A 19,615-nucleotide genomic window follows, 5' to 3' on the forward strand; every position below is an offset into this window, starting at 1 on the left:
AGAAGGTATTTGGGTAGAGAGATATAGAGGAGACAGAAGAAGATCAAATGGAGGTGTGGGCAGAGAATGAAATCATATATAATGGGCTAAGGGGGAGGGGCTTATGGTTACTAAAACCTGGAAGAGGCAAACAAAGACACTTGTTTAAAGGCTTCAGAGGGACTATGGCTCTCAATGATACTCAGATTTAATAGTTCCACATTTCAGAACTATGACTGAAGCATTCTCTGCTGTTGTAAGTCACAAGATTGTGAAGATTTGTTATAGAGATCAAGAACATGAACACATTCTTCATATATTTTTCAAACTTTTCAGCCTCTGATTCATATATGACTAATACCCTGTATGTATTTCTATGTTTAAAATACCTTGCAGGATGTTTTTCTCCACATGTATATAGGCATATATAGTCATCATCCAGTCTACCCAACCATGCCTACTTAGTACCTTGCACATATTCACAGTAGTTAGTGGATATTATTATAAATGCATATTTTCACCTGTCATCTTTAAATTTGACAATTGTTAAATATGTTGCCATATTCGTGTTTATAATTTTACTTACTACTATGGCAGAGAAATCATTCTATAGTAGCCCAGTCATGTTGTTTTATAATTCCACAGTTTAATCAACTGATTGTACGATAATTTAAATGAATAGTCCCCAAAGTCTTTTTTCACTGCTTCCAAATTTACAATGTTTATAACAGTTGCTGCACTAAACATATATCCATATACACATATATTTGATATCTATATACTTATATTATATTTGATGATTTATCAGCTAAATAATACCAACCTGAAAATGCTTGATCAAAGAAACTGTGTCTGAAATTTAAGTAAATAATTCCAATGTCCTATGCAAGTGTTCTAGGTTCATGTCAAATAGTTACTACAAAAAGTGAAAATATGGAGCTTTGAGATTGATGGCTCTTATCATCCAACTAACATAAAAGAATAATTTTTAAGTGAAAATTTCAGTCCTATCGTATTTTTCACTGAATTCTTTTGGGAAGAACAAGATAAAGCCCAGTGGCTGGAGAGATGGCTCAGCAGTTAAGAGCACTGACTGTTCTTCCAGAGGTCCTGAGTTCAATTCCCAGCAACCACATGGTGGCTCACAACCATCTGTAATGGGATGTGATGCCCTCTTCTGTTGTGTCTGAAGACAGATATAGTGTACTCATATACATAAAATATATATACTTTTAAAAAGAATGTTATATTAAAAAGAAAAAGAAAGAAAGCTAAAACCCAGGTAAGTTTGCTGAGGCACAAAGTACAGCACTCACCTGCTGGCATGTCACATGACAAATCAGCAGAAGCTCTGTTCAGCCACTTAACAAAGTTCTTCCACCTGCGTAAGAAATAGAGACAGCTCCTGAGTGATGAAAATGAAGCTCCCACTGCATTGGAAGCATGAAAATCAAAGCTGAGTTCTGCTGTTTGTTGTACTACTAAAAGGAGTTTTGCTATCAGTGGAGGAAGCAGAGATGCTCTAGGTATATCTGCTAGAAAGGACTTTGGTGCAGGGAGTTAGATGCCCTCAGAGTTACAGCCAAAGCTGAGTATGGAGGCCTAGGCCATCAGTATCAGGATATCAGGGGAAGGGTTCATGACTAAAGCAAGAGGATCAAGAGGTTGAGGCCAGTCTAAGTTGTACAATGATATCCTGCCTAAAAAACAAACCGACACACAATCATGGACCCAAGATAACAAATCTAGCACCCCCAAACAAACAAATAAATTACTGGAGACTGGGGTCTGTTGGCAAGGTCAAGGCATTCAGACACCAGGGAACTCTGAGAAAATCTGGCTAAGGACAGAGGTGCCTCTAGCCATCAAATCAGTGACAATTCTGATGTCAGTAAAAACTAGCCAGTTTTTGCATTACTACTACTATAGGAAAATGAATAAGTTCATTTATGACTTATAAGAATGACCTGTCTGTGTTAGCACCATTCTGCCCTTGTTTCCACTTCAAAATTTTATGCATTTACCTCTTAGTTATAAGTTAAATCAGTCATGAGATCTTCTTGCCAAGTAGTTACTAAAAACATCCCTTTTTCCTGTCCTAAGTGTGGGAAGAATTACAACATGGAACAAACATAGAAGGGGGATAGTTACATGTGGTGTACGTAGATAATAGTTAATGAATTGCTCTAGAAGTAATTGTATTGGGTATATTATAACTGAAATCAGATATATAAAGCTTAAACTAATCCAGCAGAGCTTTGGTAGTGAAAAATCACTTACATTTGCTTGCCTAGAAGCCATTTATATGTTATGTAAATATAGTCTTCTCTGTCAGTAATAGATGCCTGGTTTCCTTTTGGATAGAGTGTGGTTAGGACTAGAGTCACACATCCATGTGCTGCTTAGCCAATTCTGTGACCCCACCTCTCTATGATTTTCTCCATTCCTTCTTCTCACTTCTGTCCTACCCTCGGTTCCTATTTCAAACTCTGTTATTAAATTTGTTTCTGGTCCTTCTTGATTTTTGGTTTTCCCCAATATTATGAGTTGTGTCATGTTACTAATACAGAGACTCACAATTGGTCAAGGTGTATAGAGTAGGAAACTGTTAAACATAAAGCCCTAAATAATACATCTGTATTATAGTCCCTTCTCCCAAGACTCAGTCATTACTGTGGAAGAGTAGTTAGAAAGATTGTAAGAGCCAGAGGTAGTGGTTCACTAAAAGAAAACCATTTTGTAGATAAAATAGAACAGTTACACATATAAATTCATGGCAGTTGAGAAAGAATGCATAAGATCTGCACATGTTCAATCAGGTAACATCCTAGCTTGGAGATGGGAAGAGGCATGAAATCCCACCTCCTAACTATGGGGCTTCAGGAGACTGAGAGAGGTTACTGGAGGTTAGTGCAAGCTCCAGTTAAGGCTACACATTCAATACTATATAGAAAACACAAGACTTGATATAGGGAAAGCGAGCAAACAGTTGTGTGTGTGGGATGTGCGAATGTATCTAGGAGGAGTTAGGAATGAAGTGACTACGATCAAGATACATTGTAGGAACTTCTCAAAGAATGGGGAAAATGAGGAAGAAAAGAAATTTACATTCTCTCATGTTGGTGAAAAACAGATTCTGCTGCAAGCAACCTAACTGCAAATGGAGAGTTTTGTTGATTTCTCACCCAGCAGAAGGCAGACTGAAGTGGAGAGGAAGTTGGCAAACATGTGTCTTAGGTTTGCTCAAGGAGTTTGAATATCAAATGATTTTATTATCTTTAAATAGAAGTGATATTTTAAATATGAACCCAGTTTGCTTTGTTTATAACTCATGAGCCTTTTCCTGTACATGGGTCACATGTCAGAAGAATTCTTTGATCAACATGTGTATTCTGATAGGAGCTTTGAACATGTGCTCTCTAGAGCTTTGTGTGAGGAAGAAATAAGCCATGATATGTAATGCTGCAACCAGAAAATCTGGTGACTGCAGATAGTAAAGAAAAGATGGAGGACAGAAAGCTCTCATGGGGAGAGGTAAAAATCATATAAGCACCAGCTCAGGTCTAGAAGCAGACTGCACTGGATCCATATTTTAAATTTTCTTTACTTTATTTTTATAAACTTAGGAAGTGTAGGCATATGCCTAGACCATCTTCTAATCTTTGAAAATAAACCAAAACAACCAAGAACCTCAATCTATTGACAGTCACAGACTGTACTCTGTTTGTTTTGAGGATCTGTCAGGCAATGTCAGACCATGTTCTCTCAGATACCAAGAAAAAGAGAAGGGCCAGAGAGATGGCTCAGTCAATAAAGTACTGTGTTATATAAGCTCAGGAGTCTGAATTTGATCCTACAACTCTCAGTGGGATTCTAAAAAGTTTTCCTCTGATGTCTACAAGTGCAAGCATAAGTGCATGAAAGTGTATATGCACATGTGTGTGTGTGTGTGTGTGTGTGTGTGTGTGTGTGTGTGTGTGTGAGAGAGAGAGAGAGAGAGAGAGATGAATAATGAATACATAAAGAGAAAAATCACAAGAGACAAGGTCCCAGATAAAACACTCCTAGAATGTTTTCAACATTTTCTTGATCATATACTGCAAGCAAGGGGAGGAAAAGGTGGTAAATAGTCCTAAATATTCAACTTGAATGTTATATGACTGAGCAGGCATATAAAACTTGTGCAACCAATACACTTCTTAAAACTATTCTACTAAATATTTTTAATTTCTATCTCTTACATTTCTGGACTTTCAAAGAGCCACTCAACTTAAGAATTGGTTCCCATGGTAATAATAGGCACTAGTAATAACAAAAGTATTGTACCAAGCCCTCATCTTCCAGCTAGAAAGGTTAGGACTTGGAACAAATCCTATGATCTTGATTCTAAATTCAGGAGAATTTCATTTCACGTTCCAATTCCAGGGTTGGAGAGAGAGTAGGTAAGTGGTAGAATGTGTGTTTAGCAGGCATGAAGTCAGGAATTTGACCTCTAGGGGGCATATTGATTTGGGGTAGAGATAAAGGATTGGGACTTCAAGGTCATCCGTAGATACATGGAAAATTCCAGACTAGCCTGAATTAGGTGAAAAAAAAAAATTTTTTTTCTCAAACAACAATAGCAACAACAATAGCAGCAGCAGCAAGTAATTTCAACTGTGTTTATCATATTAACATAGATTCCAGAGAGTGTTCTTGGTACCTATTTGTTGATGCTTGTATTATCTTGCTAACTAGGTTTCCCAAAAACCTGTTTGCAGTGTCCCTGCAGTAAGACTGAGGGATCCTGCCCCTAGTTGGGCTTGATTTGTAAATAAAGTTAGCAGAAACCAGTGACTGGCCAGGGAGACAGAGGAGAAACTTTTAGGCAAGGGATTCTGGGCAAGGAATCAAGGAGGAGACATCACTCCTGGGAGGTGCAGAAGGCAAAGAGCATAGATGTCATGTAGGTGGCAGGGGATCATGGCCTAAGAGGGTTCCATGTCTGGACCTAGGGCAGCAAAGATAAAATGCATATTTTAGTAAGTAATGACTCAGGGATATTGGAGGAGGCTGGATCGATTATGTGGAGGTTAGGAAGTGGCCCAGTCATTGAGCTGTTTAAGGCATATTAAAATATAAAGGCTGTGTGTGTGTGTGTGTGTGTGTGTGTGTGTGTGTGACTTTTATTCAGGAATCCTGAATATTTCGGCAGGTAGTGAGGAGTGTCACAGCCGCTGCTGCTGGGGTCAATCTGACTAGTGGTTATTGGGTTCAACTACACCTGTTATTCATTATTTTCTCTCATAGTGACCACCATTATAAAAGACATGTAAGCTACTTATCCCAAGACACAGATTAATGATACCCATTCAAGAGTCATACCCTTGTTTTCTTACTCCAGATCCACAAGTTGGGCAGGTCTTTCAACTTCGTTTCACTGTTTCCACTTTGAAATTATGACCATTGTTTCAGTTTCAGCTAACATTTATGTTGCAGAAGTCTGAGACCAATATGATTTTTATTCATTTATATTTAATTTTCCCTTCCATTTTGTTTTTCATAAGCTCTTGTCAAATTTTGTTGTCTCTATAATACAAATTCCCATTGCAATATACAAACACATGGGGACATTTTTTCACAATTTGGCCTAGCTCATAATGAGTTCTTTCAATTTGTTTACACGGGGCTACAAAGTTTCTTTAGTTGGTGCTATCGCTTCAGTATGGCTTGTATGGGTCACCTAAAAGTTTATGGAATTGACTTTCACTCTACAGCATGGCAATGTTGAGCTAGTCAAATTTATGAGAGTCGAAGCTTAAAGGAAAGTTAGTAGGCCTCAAGACTATTACCCTTGGAAGACATTAATACAGTTCTCAGAGTTTCCTGGTAAATCTCTTGACAATTAGTTGTAATAAAAATAACAACACTACTCTTCCAACTCAGTGGCTTTCTTCTGTTTGTCCTATCATGCAATTTCTCCTTTCTCGAACACATTTCTGTCATAATGACTTCTATGATGTTGTGACATATACTTAGAGACCCTCACCAGAGGCCATGCTGCTCAGGTCACCCGATTTTGGATTTTCAGTCTCTAATGCGTTCAGCTACATACAGGTAAAAAATTACAGCAGAGAAATTCAGAGTGTTTTGTTCTATCATCAGAAAAATGAGCTATCATAATCAGGACTTTGGTTTTAGTTAATATAGTTTAATTTTGTTTTGTTTTCCTTATTTTGTTCCTAATGTCCCATAATGTCTAGTCACTTTAGGTTGAATCTCTGTTCTAGTCACATACCTAATATTTTCTTGTCTTTTTTCTGAAGCTACTTTAGGGTCACTTCTGCAGAAGGTCCCCAAGTTTAATATTGCATATTATATTTTTCATTTTAGAAAATATTTATATGTACCTTTTAAAAATTGATTCCTAGTGAGTCTTAATTCTTGAGAGGTGTACTTTCTTTGAAATCACCCCTACTTCCTCATGTTCTCCATGATTCTATCAAGTAGTCTTTAATTCTTTTTTAAAATTATTTTATTTATCTACATTTCAAATGTTGTCCCCCTTTCTGGTGCCCCCTCCATGAGCCTCCCACCCCATTCCCCTTTACCTCTAAGAGGGTGTTCCCCTACCCACCTACCTACTCCTACCTCACCCCTTCACTCCTAGCATCTCCCTTCTCTGGGGCCTCAGCTACATTTTTATCATTAGTTTGTCTCACTATGCTTATTACTTTCTGATTCATATCAACAGAATTCATGGTTTTTGCATCTTTGAAAAGACACAATAATTTCTTAAACTTTTCTGGTTTTTAGAACAGAAATGTTTTTAAGATGCTATGGAGGGTTGCACTTCCTTTCCCCATTCCTTCTGCAATGTTTTATTTTTTATTTTAGCATTTTAAATTATCATTTAGGTAAGTGAATAATATTCTTTTAAAGTTGACTTTATATGTTGAATTTTTCATGTATGTGCATCATAAAATGAGAGTTTGTCCACATGTAGTGTAAACAAACAGATATAGTCTCCTGATTTTCATGGTTTTGTTCACTGCTTCCTTAGGCCTACAGACAAGGGACAGATGACAATTCCTGTGTATCCTTGGCACTTCAGACTCTTCTTTCTGAGCAGTATATGTGATACCTTCACCATACTTTTGGATACAAGATACTTCACATTGGTATCACACATCATAGTCCATACTTTCCTTAGTATATCCAACGACCAACTGTCCCTGTGCTAACTGACACAACTTAGCTTTTGGGGATGGCACTGCCGGATACAAACACTAGGCTCAGGCTTCCCACTTTCCACCTTGCTTAGCCCAACTCTCCTTTTTTATTTCAGAGCTGCATTCACTCAGTCTTACTGATGAATTTATTTATTAGGTGTATATAGGTTTTGGTCTCCCCATGCTACCTCAGTTTCCTCGCTTGAAAAATAGAATAGTAACTACCTTTAATTCCTAGCTGTCACAGGAATTAAAAGAGTTAATATTTAATAGCACTTGAAATGTTGCTTAGAATTGTTTAAGGTCTATAAATGTTCTCTATAAATAGTAACAATGTTATTAGCATCCTCATCATTTTTAGAATGTGGATGGGAAGCTGGGTGGGCTATCTAACACTGAGCCAAAAGGCAGACAACAGCACATCTCTAATAGTTCTTTACTTAACCCCTTTCCTATTCCCTTTTAACAGCAAATGCCAAATAAGACACCTCATGTTTCCTTTGTCTCCTAAACTGTTGCCTTTGTCCCCAGGATTGGCAAAAACAGTCCTTTCCAACCTAACTCCATTTTCTATAATGGGCCAGATGTGTATGGTAAGTCCTACTTGTGGCTATGTCAATTGCTCTACTCTATTCAGGAAGCCTCCATAGCAGCTTTATTATTTATCTCCTCCCCCAACACAATTTGGCGTGTGCACGTGTGTTCTAAACTGGTTTGAAGCATTTAATTTTGCCAATATAATTTTAGAGTATTAGATTGCCTCCTGTTCTTTCTCTGTCCTCCTTAATTACCATTTATTACAAAGTCACAGAGAATTCACATTAAATGTGAATTCTGACTTCCATTTCCCTGGCCAAAAACAGGGATAATAATTTCCATCCAATACAACCTGAGCTCATTTTACATAAGGGTGATTCAGAGTGGAGATTAGAAATCGTAATCAAGTCTTCCTCACAATCGCCTTATCCTGGCAGTCATTCACTAATGTCTCTGCTAATTGTTAGGAAAATGGAAAAATAAAAAAGAAATCTCAGAGTTTAAAAAATGTATTAAAAGAAAAAAACAATTTTGTTGCAGGGTTGGCAAAATTACCCCTCTTGTCAGCTCTTGGAACATGCTAGTTTAAGAAGGGAACACAACTCATTTTATTTGGCTAGATGGGGCTAATCCCACATCACCACAATCCCTCCTGATGTTTTATTGATTCTAAAGGACATTTAATCAGGAGGCAGCTCAGCACTAGAATCCTGCTAATTAGCAGACAGCCACATTCCAAATGGCTTTCCAATTGAACACAGATTAATGGACAATATGTACTAAGATAATGATTCAAGCATTCAGCTCCTAAAATGTGTGTCTAAATTGCATCTTTAATCTCTTAAGGATATAGGTTTGCATACAAAGCCTATAATGGAATGGGTTTAATTCATAGAAGAAGCTTTAGCCAATGACTGTTTAGAAATGAAATAGGTTTATCTCTTATAAACACATTTTTCTTTGATTCTCATGGTGTTGATGTCCTAGAATATTCTAAGGACAAAGATAGCAATTTCCACTCAGATTCTAGATCCCTGCAATATTGGTTGTGAGTTAGTTGTTAATCAGTGCTATCAGTGGATTCTTAACTATGTCCTACATATAATGTGATCTTTGATGCATAATTTTTCTTCATTTGGACCAGAGCCTCTTTGGGAATCCCCCAGTTGTTTTCTATTTTGCTCCCAACTCATCTTTCTACATTTATAGCTTAACAATCCCTAAGGAAATGCTCATTTCCAAAAGTGGGCTGTAGAAATTCATGTACTAGGTTAGACTCTTAGTCTCATTTATTCATTGTTCTTCACATAACCTTCACTGACTACTTTACCTTCTCTTGTTGCCCTTGTAACCTTGATATATGCCATATATTTCAACACTAATTTTCATCTTGACAAGAATATACCTGTATAATCATAGCTGTACTCCAAATGTCCGGGGAAATGGCACATTGTTCGCTTTTGGCATATGTTTGATAAATAAAAAAATCAACAATCTCAACAAATATGCACTGTGTACTTACTTTGTAAGTTAGAAGCTGTGATCATTTCTTTTGAGGAAAACAGCTATGTTTCTTGTTGTAGGGGGATCATTGTATAGACATCAATTAAGAAACCACACAAACAAAGCCAATATTCTAAATAGTGCTAGAAATAAAATGATTAGGTGCTATGTAAGTGCTTAATACAATAACCTGATTTTATTGAGATGTTTAGGAAAGGCATCTTTCAGTTTGACCATGAGCTGAGGACTGGGAATATTTTGAGATAATTTCTCTCCTAACTCAGGTCATGTATACAAATATTAATCATTATAAATTTTATTGCTTTCAATATATGGGATACAGAACTCAGCTAAATAAAGGATCTGCTTGTCCAATGGTACTGTACTTTATTGTTCATTACAATATGGCAAGAAACATAGCATGCTAAATAAATGTTATTTTATTTATTAAAAATTGAGGTGAGTTGGGGGACATTACACTCAGTGTAGAATATTTATTTATATGGAACATTTTAAAGAGAGGTTGGAAGTTTTACAGAGTAAGAAAAAAGAAAGCAGGAAAAGGGGGAAAATGGAGAATTAGAATTCTGGATAAAGTAATTAAAATAGCCCACACTGCTTGGCTGAGCTCTAAGAAGGTTTTCTATCTTTTTCTTTCCAGTGCTATGAGCAGTTTCCTAAATTTATCCATCAGCCAGTACCTGTAAGAAGCCTTGAAAGTAACTCTTTAATTTCCAGAGAGAGTGTGTGGGGATTTATGTCCTGTACTTTTGGTAGGGTGCATTATATCCTCCTTGCTCTTCCTAACCTCCAACTCTATCTTATTTGCTCATGAGATTCTGGCCTGTTAGATTTCCACTTTCTTATGCATCAAGGTAAGTCAATCTCATTGCTTTCCTTTCTTAATAATCATTGTTTGATGATGACGTTTGATCCTCAACCTCTACAACACTATTTCATCTGTTTGGTCCTATTATTTAGCTGTTTATGTGGACATATCAGTAGTGATAGTTCCTAAGGGCTTAGAGAAATTTCCTGTTTTCTGTTTCAATGACTTCTGAGAATTTTTTTGTATTAAATATTTAAGAAATTATATCTATTTATTGTGTGGATATGCACGTGCCTTTATGTGGAGGTCAGATGATAACTTGTGAAAGCTGGCTCTCTCATTCTACCATGTTGGATCCAGGGGCTGAATTTAGGTCATCAGACTTGGCAGTAAAGGCATTTACCAACTGAGTCATTTTACGAGCCCCCTTTGGTTTTAATAAACAGTAATTCTTTAACCCAGGTGTCAAGTGATTGAAATTGATTGGTTCCCACATGAAACTTCTTCTCTAAAGATTCTGTTTCTGAACTTGGCATCCTATGACAATGAGCATAAAAAGTTGTTATAGTTTCACAAATAGCATAGCATAGTAGCCAAAATTTCTAACATTTGACACTGGTTTTTCTCATGGTTTTGATTAATTCTGGTAGAAGGAATACCTTCTCGCTCTGTCTTTTTATGGCAGAGAACAGAAGGAAGTGTCATTGTCTTATTTTCTTGGAAAGTTACTATTTCTCTGAGGATGGTCAAACTTCATCCAAATTTAGGGGCCCCTTAATGCCTCAGCTCCTAGAGTCAACATATTGACTTAAGACTTCATCATATTTTCTGAAAGGATGGACCATGTAGAGACTGCCATATCCAGGGATCCACCCCATAATCAGCATCCAAACGCTGACACCATTGCATATACTAGCAAGATTTTATCGAAAGGACCCAGATGTAGCTGTCTCTTGTGAGACTATGCCGGGGCCTAGCAAACACAGAAGTGGATGCTCACAGTCAGCTAATGGATGGATCACAGGGCTCCCAATGGAGGAGCTAGAGAAAGTACCCAAGGAGCTAAAGGGATCTTCAACCCTATAGGTGGAACAACATTATGAACTAACCAGTACCCCTGAGCTCTTGACTCTAGCTGCATATGTATCAAAAGATGGCCTAGTCGGCCATCACTGGAAAGAGAGGCCCATTGGACACGCAGACTTTGTGTGCCCCGGTACAGGGGAACACCAGGGCCAAAGGGGGGGAGTGGGTGGGTAGGGGAGTGGGGGTGGGTGGGTAAGGGGGACTTTTGGTATAGCATTGGAAATGTAAATGAGCTAAATACCTAATAAAAAATGGAAAAAAAAAAAAGACTTCATCATATTTTCATTTTGGTGGGGCACAAACATCAAAAAATCAACTTACTTTATTTCACCTCGGTAACCCAGTTCTTGGTGGTGGAGCAATGTTTCCAGCAGGGTCATGGTTACATACAGTCCATGCTTGCTACATATAGATATGACCTAGAAATAAGACAGAATTTGAAGGTTGGGTGAAATTGAATTGGTGTTTCAATTTTTTCCCATTATTATAGGCTACATGGTTCTAACAAAGAATTACTGCTCAGGAGTATATTGTGTAAGACTTCCAGCTCAGTGCTTATTAGGTAACAGTTGTATTAAGTTGAGAGACAAGTGTAGTTTGTTATTCAGAAGCCACTAGACTTTCTATTACTTACACTTTTTGCCAACCCATGTATAGTTAAGGCTGAGGAGTGATCCATCTTCCCTTCTTACTGTTGCTAAATTGTAAAACATTTTGTATCATTTACCTTGACTTGTAAAAACAAGTGTGTTACATTCGTGGTTAGTGGTACATTTTTGTTCATGTTGATATAAGAAATTACCCTGACAAGAGTAATTTAAGGGATAATGGGCTTAAACTTACTCAAAGTTAAAGGTTCAGCTCATCTAATAATAGTGGCGCCAGGCCAGGGAGAGCATGCAGCAGCTGGCCATATTGCCTCCATAGTCAACAAGCAAAAATAGAGAAAGGCTTGGTTAGCTTGTTTTCTCTATTTTCTAGTTTTGAGTCCCCAGACCAGGACAGTTATCACCTACAGTTAGGGAGGATCTTTCCTCATCAATTTACACAGCCAAAATAATCCTCACAGACCTGGCAGGAAGCCCACCTCCCAGACTGTCGGTTCCATTAAACTCACACTTAACAATACCCACTACAATCACTATCTTGACTTTCTTAGGTTAGCTAATTACCAACGAGAGTAAAAAACTCAGTTGAATGTGAGCAAACAAATTAGAGAAATATCTTTATAAGTGCCTTCGGACTCTACTACTCCTCTGAACTATCATCCTGCGATACAGCACCAGGAAACCAGGGACAGCCTCCGAAGTTCCAGAATTCAAGGGAATTATTCAAACTAGTTAATCTTTAGCTTTCTTGCCGTGCTTTGCTTATTCATTCAACAAGAAACATAGTAACAGACTCTTAACCACACTTCCCATTTTGTCCTGAACCTGGGAAGCCTTATATGGTATAATATCTTCTTTTCAATAGCAGTTGTCTAGGGGTCTGTTACCATTATCATAGCTAAACAGTAACAGAATCAAACTTTTAAAACAGCAACAGGGTTTAGCTAAGTGTAACACTTCCTTAGCTTAGGCAAAGTCTTGTGTTCATCCTCAGCACATAGTAAAGCAAGAAAGCAAGCAGAGGTCAAAAGCTTATGTTTCCTTGTCTTTATGAGGTTTTTAAACAAGCCTCTTACTTTCTAGGTGTAAAGAAATTAAGTCAGAGAGACTTGTAGAAGCGAAATAAAATACTCTTCTAAAACATAAAAAAGAACAGAGTTAACCAAAAACATAAAGAGCTAAGGAGAATGGTGGGCAAAGGAAAAGAAGATATGAATAATAGGTGAAAAAAAAAAAAGGTCCAGAGCTGTTTAGAACCATGAGTATTATGGTGTTAACTGTTTGGCAGTAATTTTATGCCTTTTCCTGGGAGGGGAGCGAACTTACTGCTTTCTGACCTTCCTTATGGCTGGGATGGTACTTTATTCATTTATTTTCTTACTACTTTTGTTTAGCAGTCTTGGAAAATAAAGGATCAAAGTAAAGAATGGATGAACACAGAATATGTGTAGGGGAGGGGTAGCAAAAAAAAAGCAAGGAGATATGGAAATTGATTGCACATTCTGCCATCCTTATTTAATAAAAACTGATTCACTTCATGATTAGCATGTACTGATATGTTTTTGAACATCTATACTGAAATTCTTTTCTCAAAATAGATCACTCTGTCAATATCCAGTTTTGCTGAAGGCTAAAATGAATAGCAGATTAGAAAGAGTACATCATGGTACCTAGACACAGACTGATTGATGGCTGCTAAAAACTGACTGACAGTCATAAGGAGCATTAGAAATATCTACCAGAAAAGTTTATTATGACAAAGTTACTCTGGATTACCATTAAAATCCTCCAAAGCATAAATATCCACACTAATGATTCTTAGTAAGAAATGTTTAATTTTCTTCTTCCAACTATGAAATGTTTTCAATAAGGAGTAAATAAACTTTAAAAATCAATAAACTATAACTTAGCAATAATATAGTTTCCTCCTGTATTGTGTTTTACACTACCATTTGGCTCAACCATCATCACCAGTTAAAGAAACATCTATGGATTTCCAGTTACCAGATTTAGTCCTTTTTAAACAAGACCTTTGTGCAGCATGGATGGCCATGTCCTTTTCTTCTAAACTTTCTTTCATTGCTTTCTTGAGTACTCCAACTTCTCCTTTGATAATTTTTAATCTCTTTCATTGGCTTCTCTTGTCTAAATTCTCCACAATGAGTGCCTTCTACTACCTGGTTACTACCTCACTCTCCTCTGTTCTGTAGTGGACCCACCTTGCATTTACAGTCCTGTCAAATCATCCTTACACTGAAGATGTGCAAGACAACAGGATGGATGAGTCCATAGATGAAGATGACTTATACTAAATGTTTCTATAATTTTTATGATTCATCAAATCCCAGTTGATCTGAGTGACAAGATCTGTAGGTTATTTTTGATATTTATTTTCCTTAGAAGCCACAGGTGCCCTGCAAACACTTTGAAGCTCTTTGGGTATTCTCATGTTCACTATATCCTTATTTTTGTTTTCATGCCAGGGAGCTATAGAGAGCTGTCATAGACTACCAATAAACTTCATGACTTTCTGTTTCACACTCTAAGAATGTTAAGATTTATAGGTCCAAAATATCAGTGCTTCTAGTTCTGGCCTTTAAAGTCTGCTCTTAACCTTGGGTCCAGGAGCAAGGAAGTTGTGGTGTGGTTATACCCTTTGCTTCCTGTTTCAAATATCCCTTGGGCCTTAATTTGCTTCACATTTTGAGGAAGCAGAGTTCTATTTAACATGCCTCCCTGAACTGTATTATACTTTGAGTGAGTTCCAGCTGTCTTAAGAGATGCCAGATGGCCCATGAAAGTCATACCAGCTCTAGGGAAAATACACCCTATTTCCTTGGATCTGAACCATAAAGTTAAGCTTTCAAGGGCAGCTGTAGACAAGAACATTTAAGGGTTCCACGATAGCCAGTGTTTAATGTTGTATCATGTGACCTCAAGACTGAGATCTCAAAAAACTGGTGTGTGTGTGTGTGTGTGTGTGTGTGTGTGTGTGTGTGTTAAGGTATATTTAAGGCCTTGTGTACCAGAATATACACAAATAACTTCATATACTTGATCTCATCTAATCGTCACAATAGTCAAAGGAGGTGACTATTTGGTACCCAGGTTTTCCAGATAAAAATCTGAGACCAAAAGAGATTGAGTGAATATATTTTAATTTTCAAGCTATTTATGTTGTAGTTTATGCATAACATCTGAAAACACAAGGCTTCACCAGTGGCATTATATGGTTTATAATCAAACGAAGACCTACTGCTTCTTAATCTATTCTTTATGAACACAGGAAAGGCAAGTCATAACTTGCCTGCAGTATTCTCATTTTACTGAAACATGTTTGCATGTACAGTACACATGTACACAGGTACAGGCACACAAAGACATTAGCATAAGCCTACCTTTTCATGTTGGCTACATACATGTAGCACCAGAGAAAGGCCACTTTTGTTTGAACCTATTTGTATGGTTCTGCATATTTGCTTTCTTACTAAATAAAATTTAAAATTAAAAATTAAAAAGCTAATCTGACTTCCTAAGTTTTAGACCCTGAATGCCCAGAATAAAGGTATGCTGTGATGTCTCTGATAGAACCTTTCTCCTGTAATTCCCAACCTTCCCTAATCCTCTAATTTCTATTTTTTTTTTTTTTTTTTTGGATATTGTTCTCAGTAAAATCTTCTGGATATCCTCTCCTAAGTGCATTCCATCTGGTGTCAATTTCCAACCTTTTCTACTTTGAAATGTCAACTCCGCTTTTTCTACTTGTGGCCCAGGAATCAGTTCATTTGTCCTCTTCAAAATTCAGAATGTATTTCACTTATGAAAAGGCAGTACCGATGCCTACCTACCTACATTTCATGATTTTGTGTAAGGAGTTAATTTTGTTGTTGTTCTAGGAGATCATGTCAGTGAAGCATTTAGTCCAGTGCTCAGCACTTAGTCAGATTTAAGCAGTGTGAGGCTGTGGTATTATCAATGCAGTTCTAGTAATAACAGCAATCACCATTCCACCTCTGTCCTCTGTAGCTTTGAGACATCAGTTTATTTGGCTACAGAAGATTCATGAATTAATATTGTTCTGGGTCCTTTTCCATGAAACACATCTGCACTGGTAATTACTGTCTCAAATCAGCATGCTAAGCTCTATCTGCAATAAATTACATCAGTCCTGAAATATGGTTTTCCAAAGGCTTGAGATGCCACATGCTGACCCCAAGTAGAAGCTCAGAGAGGATGTGAGAAATGAATTTGGCCTTGAAAATGTACTTGTTTGCATTGTAAAATATTATTTGGATATTATTATATTTTCTATTATTAACATTAAGCATAACCCAAATGTAAGTAATTGCTAAACCATTTCTGCGTGTTTCAAAATCTTTTCTCTATTTTGTTTTCTCTTCTCAATTATACACACAAACACACACACATGGGGAGAGAGAGAGAGAGAGAGAGAAAGAGAGAGAGAGAGAGAGAGAGAGAGAGAGAGAGAGAGAGAGAGAGAGAGAGAGAGAGTTGTTAGGGAGAACATAGAACGTAGCTGTGCCTTATTGTTAATATAGACTCAATATTTGAAAGTAAGTAGCCTGTTGACTCTTGTCAAATCTGACATATAATTTTGGTTACCTTGGGCAGGGGTAGGCAGCCAGAGAATGAGTGATCTTCTTTTCGAAAGCTCATGTTGAGGCAGTCTATGCTGAGTTTGCCTTGGCATGGTCTTAGTGCCATCTTCAAAATCTCTAGCAGGCTCTTGTTCACTTCAGACAGTAAGCTGGAATCTTGAGGTGGAATGCTGATTAGACAAGCAAATAAACACTATGAAAAGAACAACCTCCTAAAAGGTTCTGCAGGGATTTATGTTGTGTTTCTCAGTTCAACTATGTACTGAAGCTATCCATCCACCTTAATTTTACTAATCTGGGTGACAGCTGCATGTGCAACAATGTTCTTAGATTTGCACTCCTCTTTTTCATTATACTGATATCTATAGTTTCTTCTCAGGAGGCACAATGCTACTGGGTTATTTCACAGACATAAAAAACTAATCACTCCTCCATCTTTTTTTTTTTCCTTATTTGAGAGGAAAATAGCAACAAGTTGTAAAACAAATCTTGGCTTACTTAGTCTTGCTGTTTTTAAATTCAGTTGATTACTAATAGCAAATTAAATTCCCAAATCATTCATTGCCACAAACAAAGCCCAACAGATGCTCCCATATAGTGAGAGTGGATTTATATGGGAATTGATTTGCCTGTATTGGGCAGAGATATTACATACTTTCTAACCTTTCTTTTTTTATGTCTGGAGGACTGAGTGATTTGGAAATAGTGTTTACTTCTAGTCTTACATGCAAATATGTAAGTAATGAGACAGTCGTGTTTGACTTTTTCTTCTTTAAATAACAGATAAATGAAAATGAGGTACTAAAATATTATTCTGATTTGTTTCATGAACATGTTACCTCCAAATTCAAGCGTTCCCCTGATACATTTGAATCATACCCTCTTCTGTGAAGTTCAAACTGGCTTACATTTTATGAAGGGAAGTTTTACTTCCTCAGAAGGACGCTATAACATCTATATACTAGATACTCACATACACGAGCCTTCTTTCAGTGGTAGGTACTATTGGGAATTTACTGTAAATGGCAGGATTTCTGGATAGTCTGTTATAAGAGGGTACTTCAACTTGCTCACTTTAGGAGATGAGATATGGAGCCTTTGAGTCACAGAACTGCCCCAAACAGAAGATGATGAAGAGACCTTCCTCCTGAGCTGCAGTCTCAGTCCCATGTTTCTACAAACACAGTCTGGTCTGAAGAAAGCAACTGTCTTCTCCAATGCACTAAAAATGATCTCTTTATGTGCTTCTGTTAAACGGAATCTTAGGTGTCCCTGCAACTCCCATCATGGAACATCCTTAGATAACTACAGATGTTATTTAATTCAATAGATTTTTATTGAGCTCCTCAAACCAGCCAGTTACTATTATAGGACTAAATGAGACACTACTTTGGCTAGGACAGAAACCATTACTAACCTTAAATGCCAAATAAATAATTCCAAATGTAATGCCTGTCAGGAAGGAAGAGAGTTCAGGACCATGAGACAAGGAAATGAAATAATGTATAGGGGCCAGAAGAGGCCTCACATTTAGCATTTATGAGGTCTAGATGGTTGAAAAATTCCCAGGGCCACAATTTCATAATCTTTAGTAAATAAAGGCTAGCTGCTGCATACTAAAGTATTCTATCATTCATAAATTTATTAATAAGACTAAGGACCCAAAGGTTAAACTCTGATTTTTATGGTACATTTGGCAACTCTGATGGGACTAGCCAAAATTTCTAGAAATAGAATCAACTCTACTGTTTGATACATGGACATTTATGTCCAGTGATACAGGTTCTAACTCTGAAGCAACCTTTTTTCTAACTAAGAAAAGACATAATAAAAATGCTATGTACCAAGAATTGCTTTAAATAACTTATACTAGTTTGTTTAATTTTTTTGAACTTTTCATATTTTACTACAGAATTTCACTCTATACCTCTGCCTCCCTTTATCTTGCTGTGTAGAAAAGGCTGGCAAGGAATGCAGAGTTATCCTCCTGCATTTCATTATGACATTTTTACACACATGTCTCATTATACTTTGCTCTCAATTATTCTGTTCATCTCCCATTGTCCTCTGCACACCATCAATTGGTTCCCTTCCGTCCCCTGGACTGCTCGCCTCTATCTTTGGAAAATATACATTCTATTGCTTTCCAGTCTTCTGTTTTCTCTCTGGCCTTTAATGATAACCTTTTTAGTTTCTTGGTTGATATTCACACAGATATAGTATGTACAGACACACACACACACACACACACACACACACACACACACACACATTTAAATCTAAGATCTGAGATCTTCAGTAAAAGGAAAATCTTTGGTTTTGTTACCAGCTAGAAATCAATGTAAGAAAGCTCATTTGAGTCTCCATTTCCAACTGGACCCTGAAAGCACAGCGGAAGTAGATTAAGTGTATGGTGATGTGGAAGTTGAACCCAGGACTTTGGTGATGGAACCTCTGTCCCTAACAACTGCCCTTCCTCCCGGTTCTTGGTAAACACAGAAAATGTCACACTCCACCCTGCTTCATCTCTAATATTTCTCACATACACGTTTTTAAAAAATACTCTGTCATGTCTTTTGCATAAGATTATTAAAAAATATGACTAATTTTTAAGTTTAACACCCTTTGTTAATTACCAATAACCTACACTGACCAAACTGATTTTCTAGGAGCATAGTTTAAAGGTGAGTTCTCCACCCTAGATGGTTCTTTATTTCAGAATAAGCATTTTTTAAAGATTAAAAAGACAGATATTTTGGTATTACAAAATATATGAAATTTTGCATGACCAAGGGGACTCTCTTCCCAATGATGGCTGACTAGGCCATCTTCTGCTACATATGCAGCTAGAGACACGAGCTCAGGGGGTACTGGTTAGTTCATATTGTTGTTCCACCTATAGGGTTGCAGACCCCTTCAGCTCCTTGGGTACTTTCTCTAGCTCCTACATTGAGGGCCCTGAGTTCCATCCAATAAATGACTGTGAGCATTCACTTCTGTATTTGCCAGGCACTGGCATAGTCTCACACGAGACAACTATATCAGGGTCCTTTCAGCAAAATCTTGCTGGCATATGCAATAGTGTCTGCATTTGGTGGCTGATTATGGGATAGATTCCTGGATAGGGTAGTCTCTGGGTGATCCATCCTTTGGTTTTGCAAACTTTATATGCCCCAGTACAGAGGAATTCCAAGGCCAAGAAGTGGGAGTGGGTGGGTAGGGGAGCAGTGTGGGGGGAGTGTA

The 19,615-nt window shown here is 37.3% G+C and overlaps 1 protein-coding gene across 2 annotated transcripts in view; it reads right to left on the bottom strand.

Annotated features, from left to right (window-relative positions):
• Positions 1-19,615, bottom strand: part of Gm12695 (predicted gene 12695) — a 63,250-nt gene that overhangs the window by 14,099 nt on the left and 29,536 nt on the right. The window contains exons 7-9 of one of the 2 annotated variants that reach the window (NM_001081284.2): positions 16,377-16,542; positions 11,467-11,564; positions 1,296-1,360 (exon numbers count right to left, since the gene is read on the bottom strand). In NM_001081284.2, coding sequence (NP_001074753.1) covers positions 1,296-1,360; positions 11,467-11,564; positions 16,377-16,542 — 329 coding nt within the window. Of the gene's footprint in view, positions 1-1,295; positions 1,361-11,466; positions 11,565-16,376; positions 16,543-17,789; positions 17,825-19,615 lie in introns of those variants that run through there. The other variant, XM_006503262.1, reaches the window with a different exon arrangement.

The sequence above is a fragment of the Mus musculus genome, chromosome 4 (genome assembly GCF_000001635.26).
Source record: "Mus musculus strain C57BL/6J chromosome 4, GRCm38.p6 C57BL/6J".
In the NCBI taxonomy this organism is placed as follows: Eukaryota; Metazoa; Chordata; class Mammalia; order Rodentia; family Muridae; genus Mus; species Mus musculus.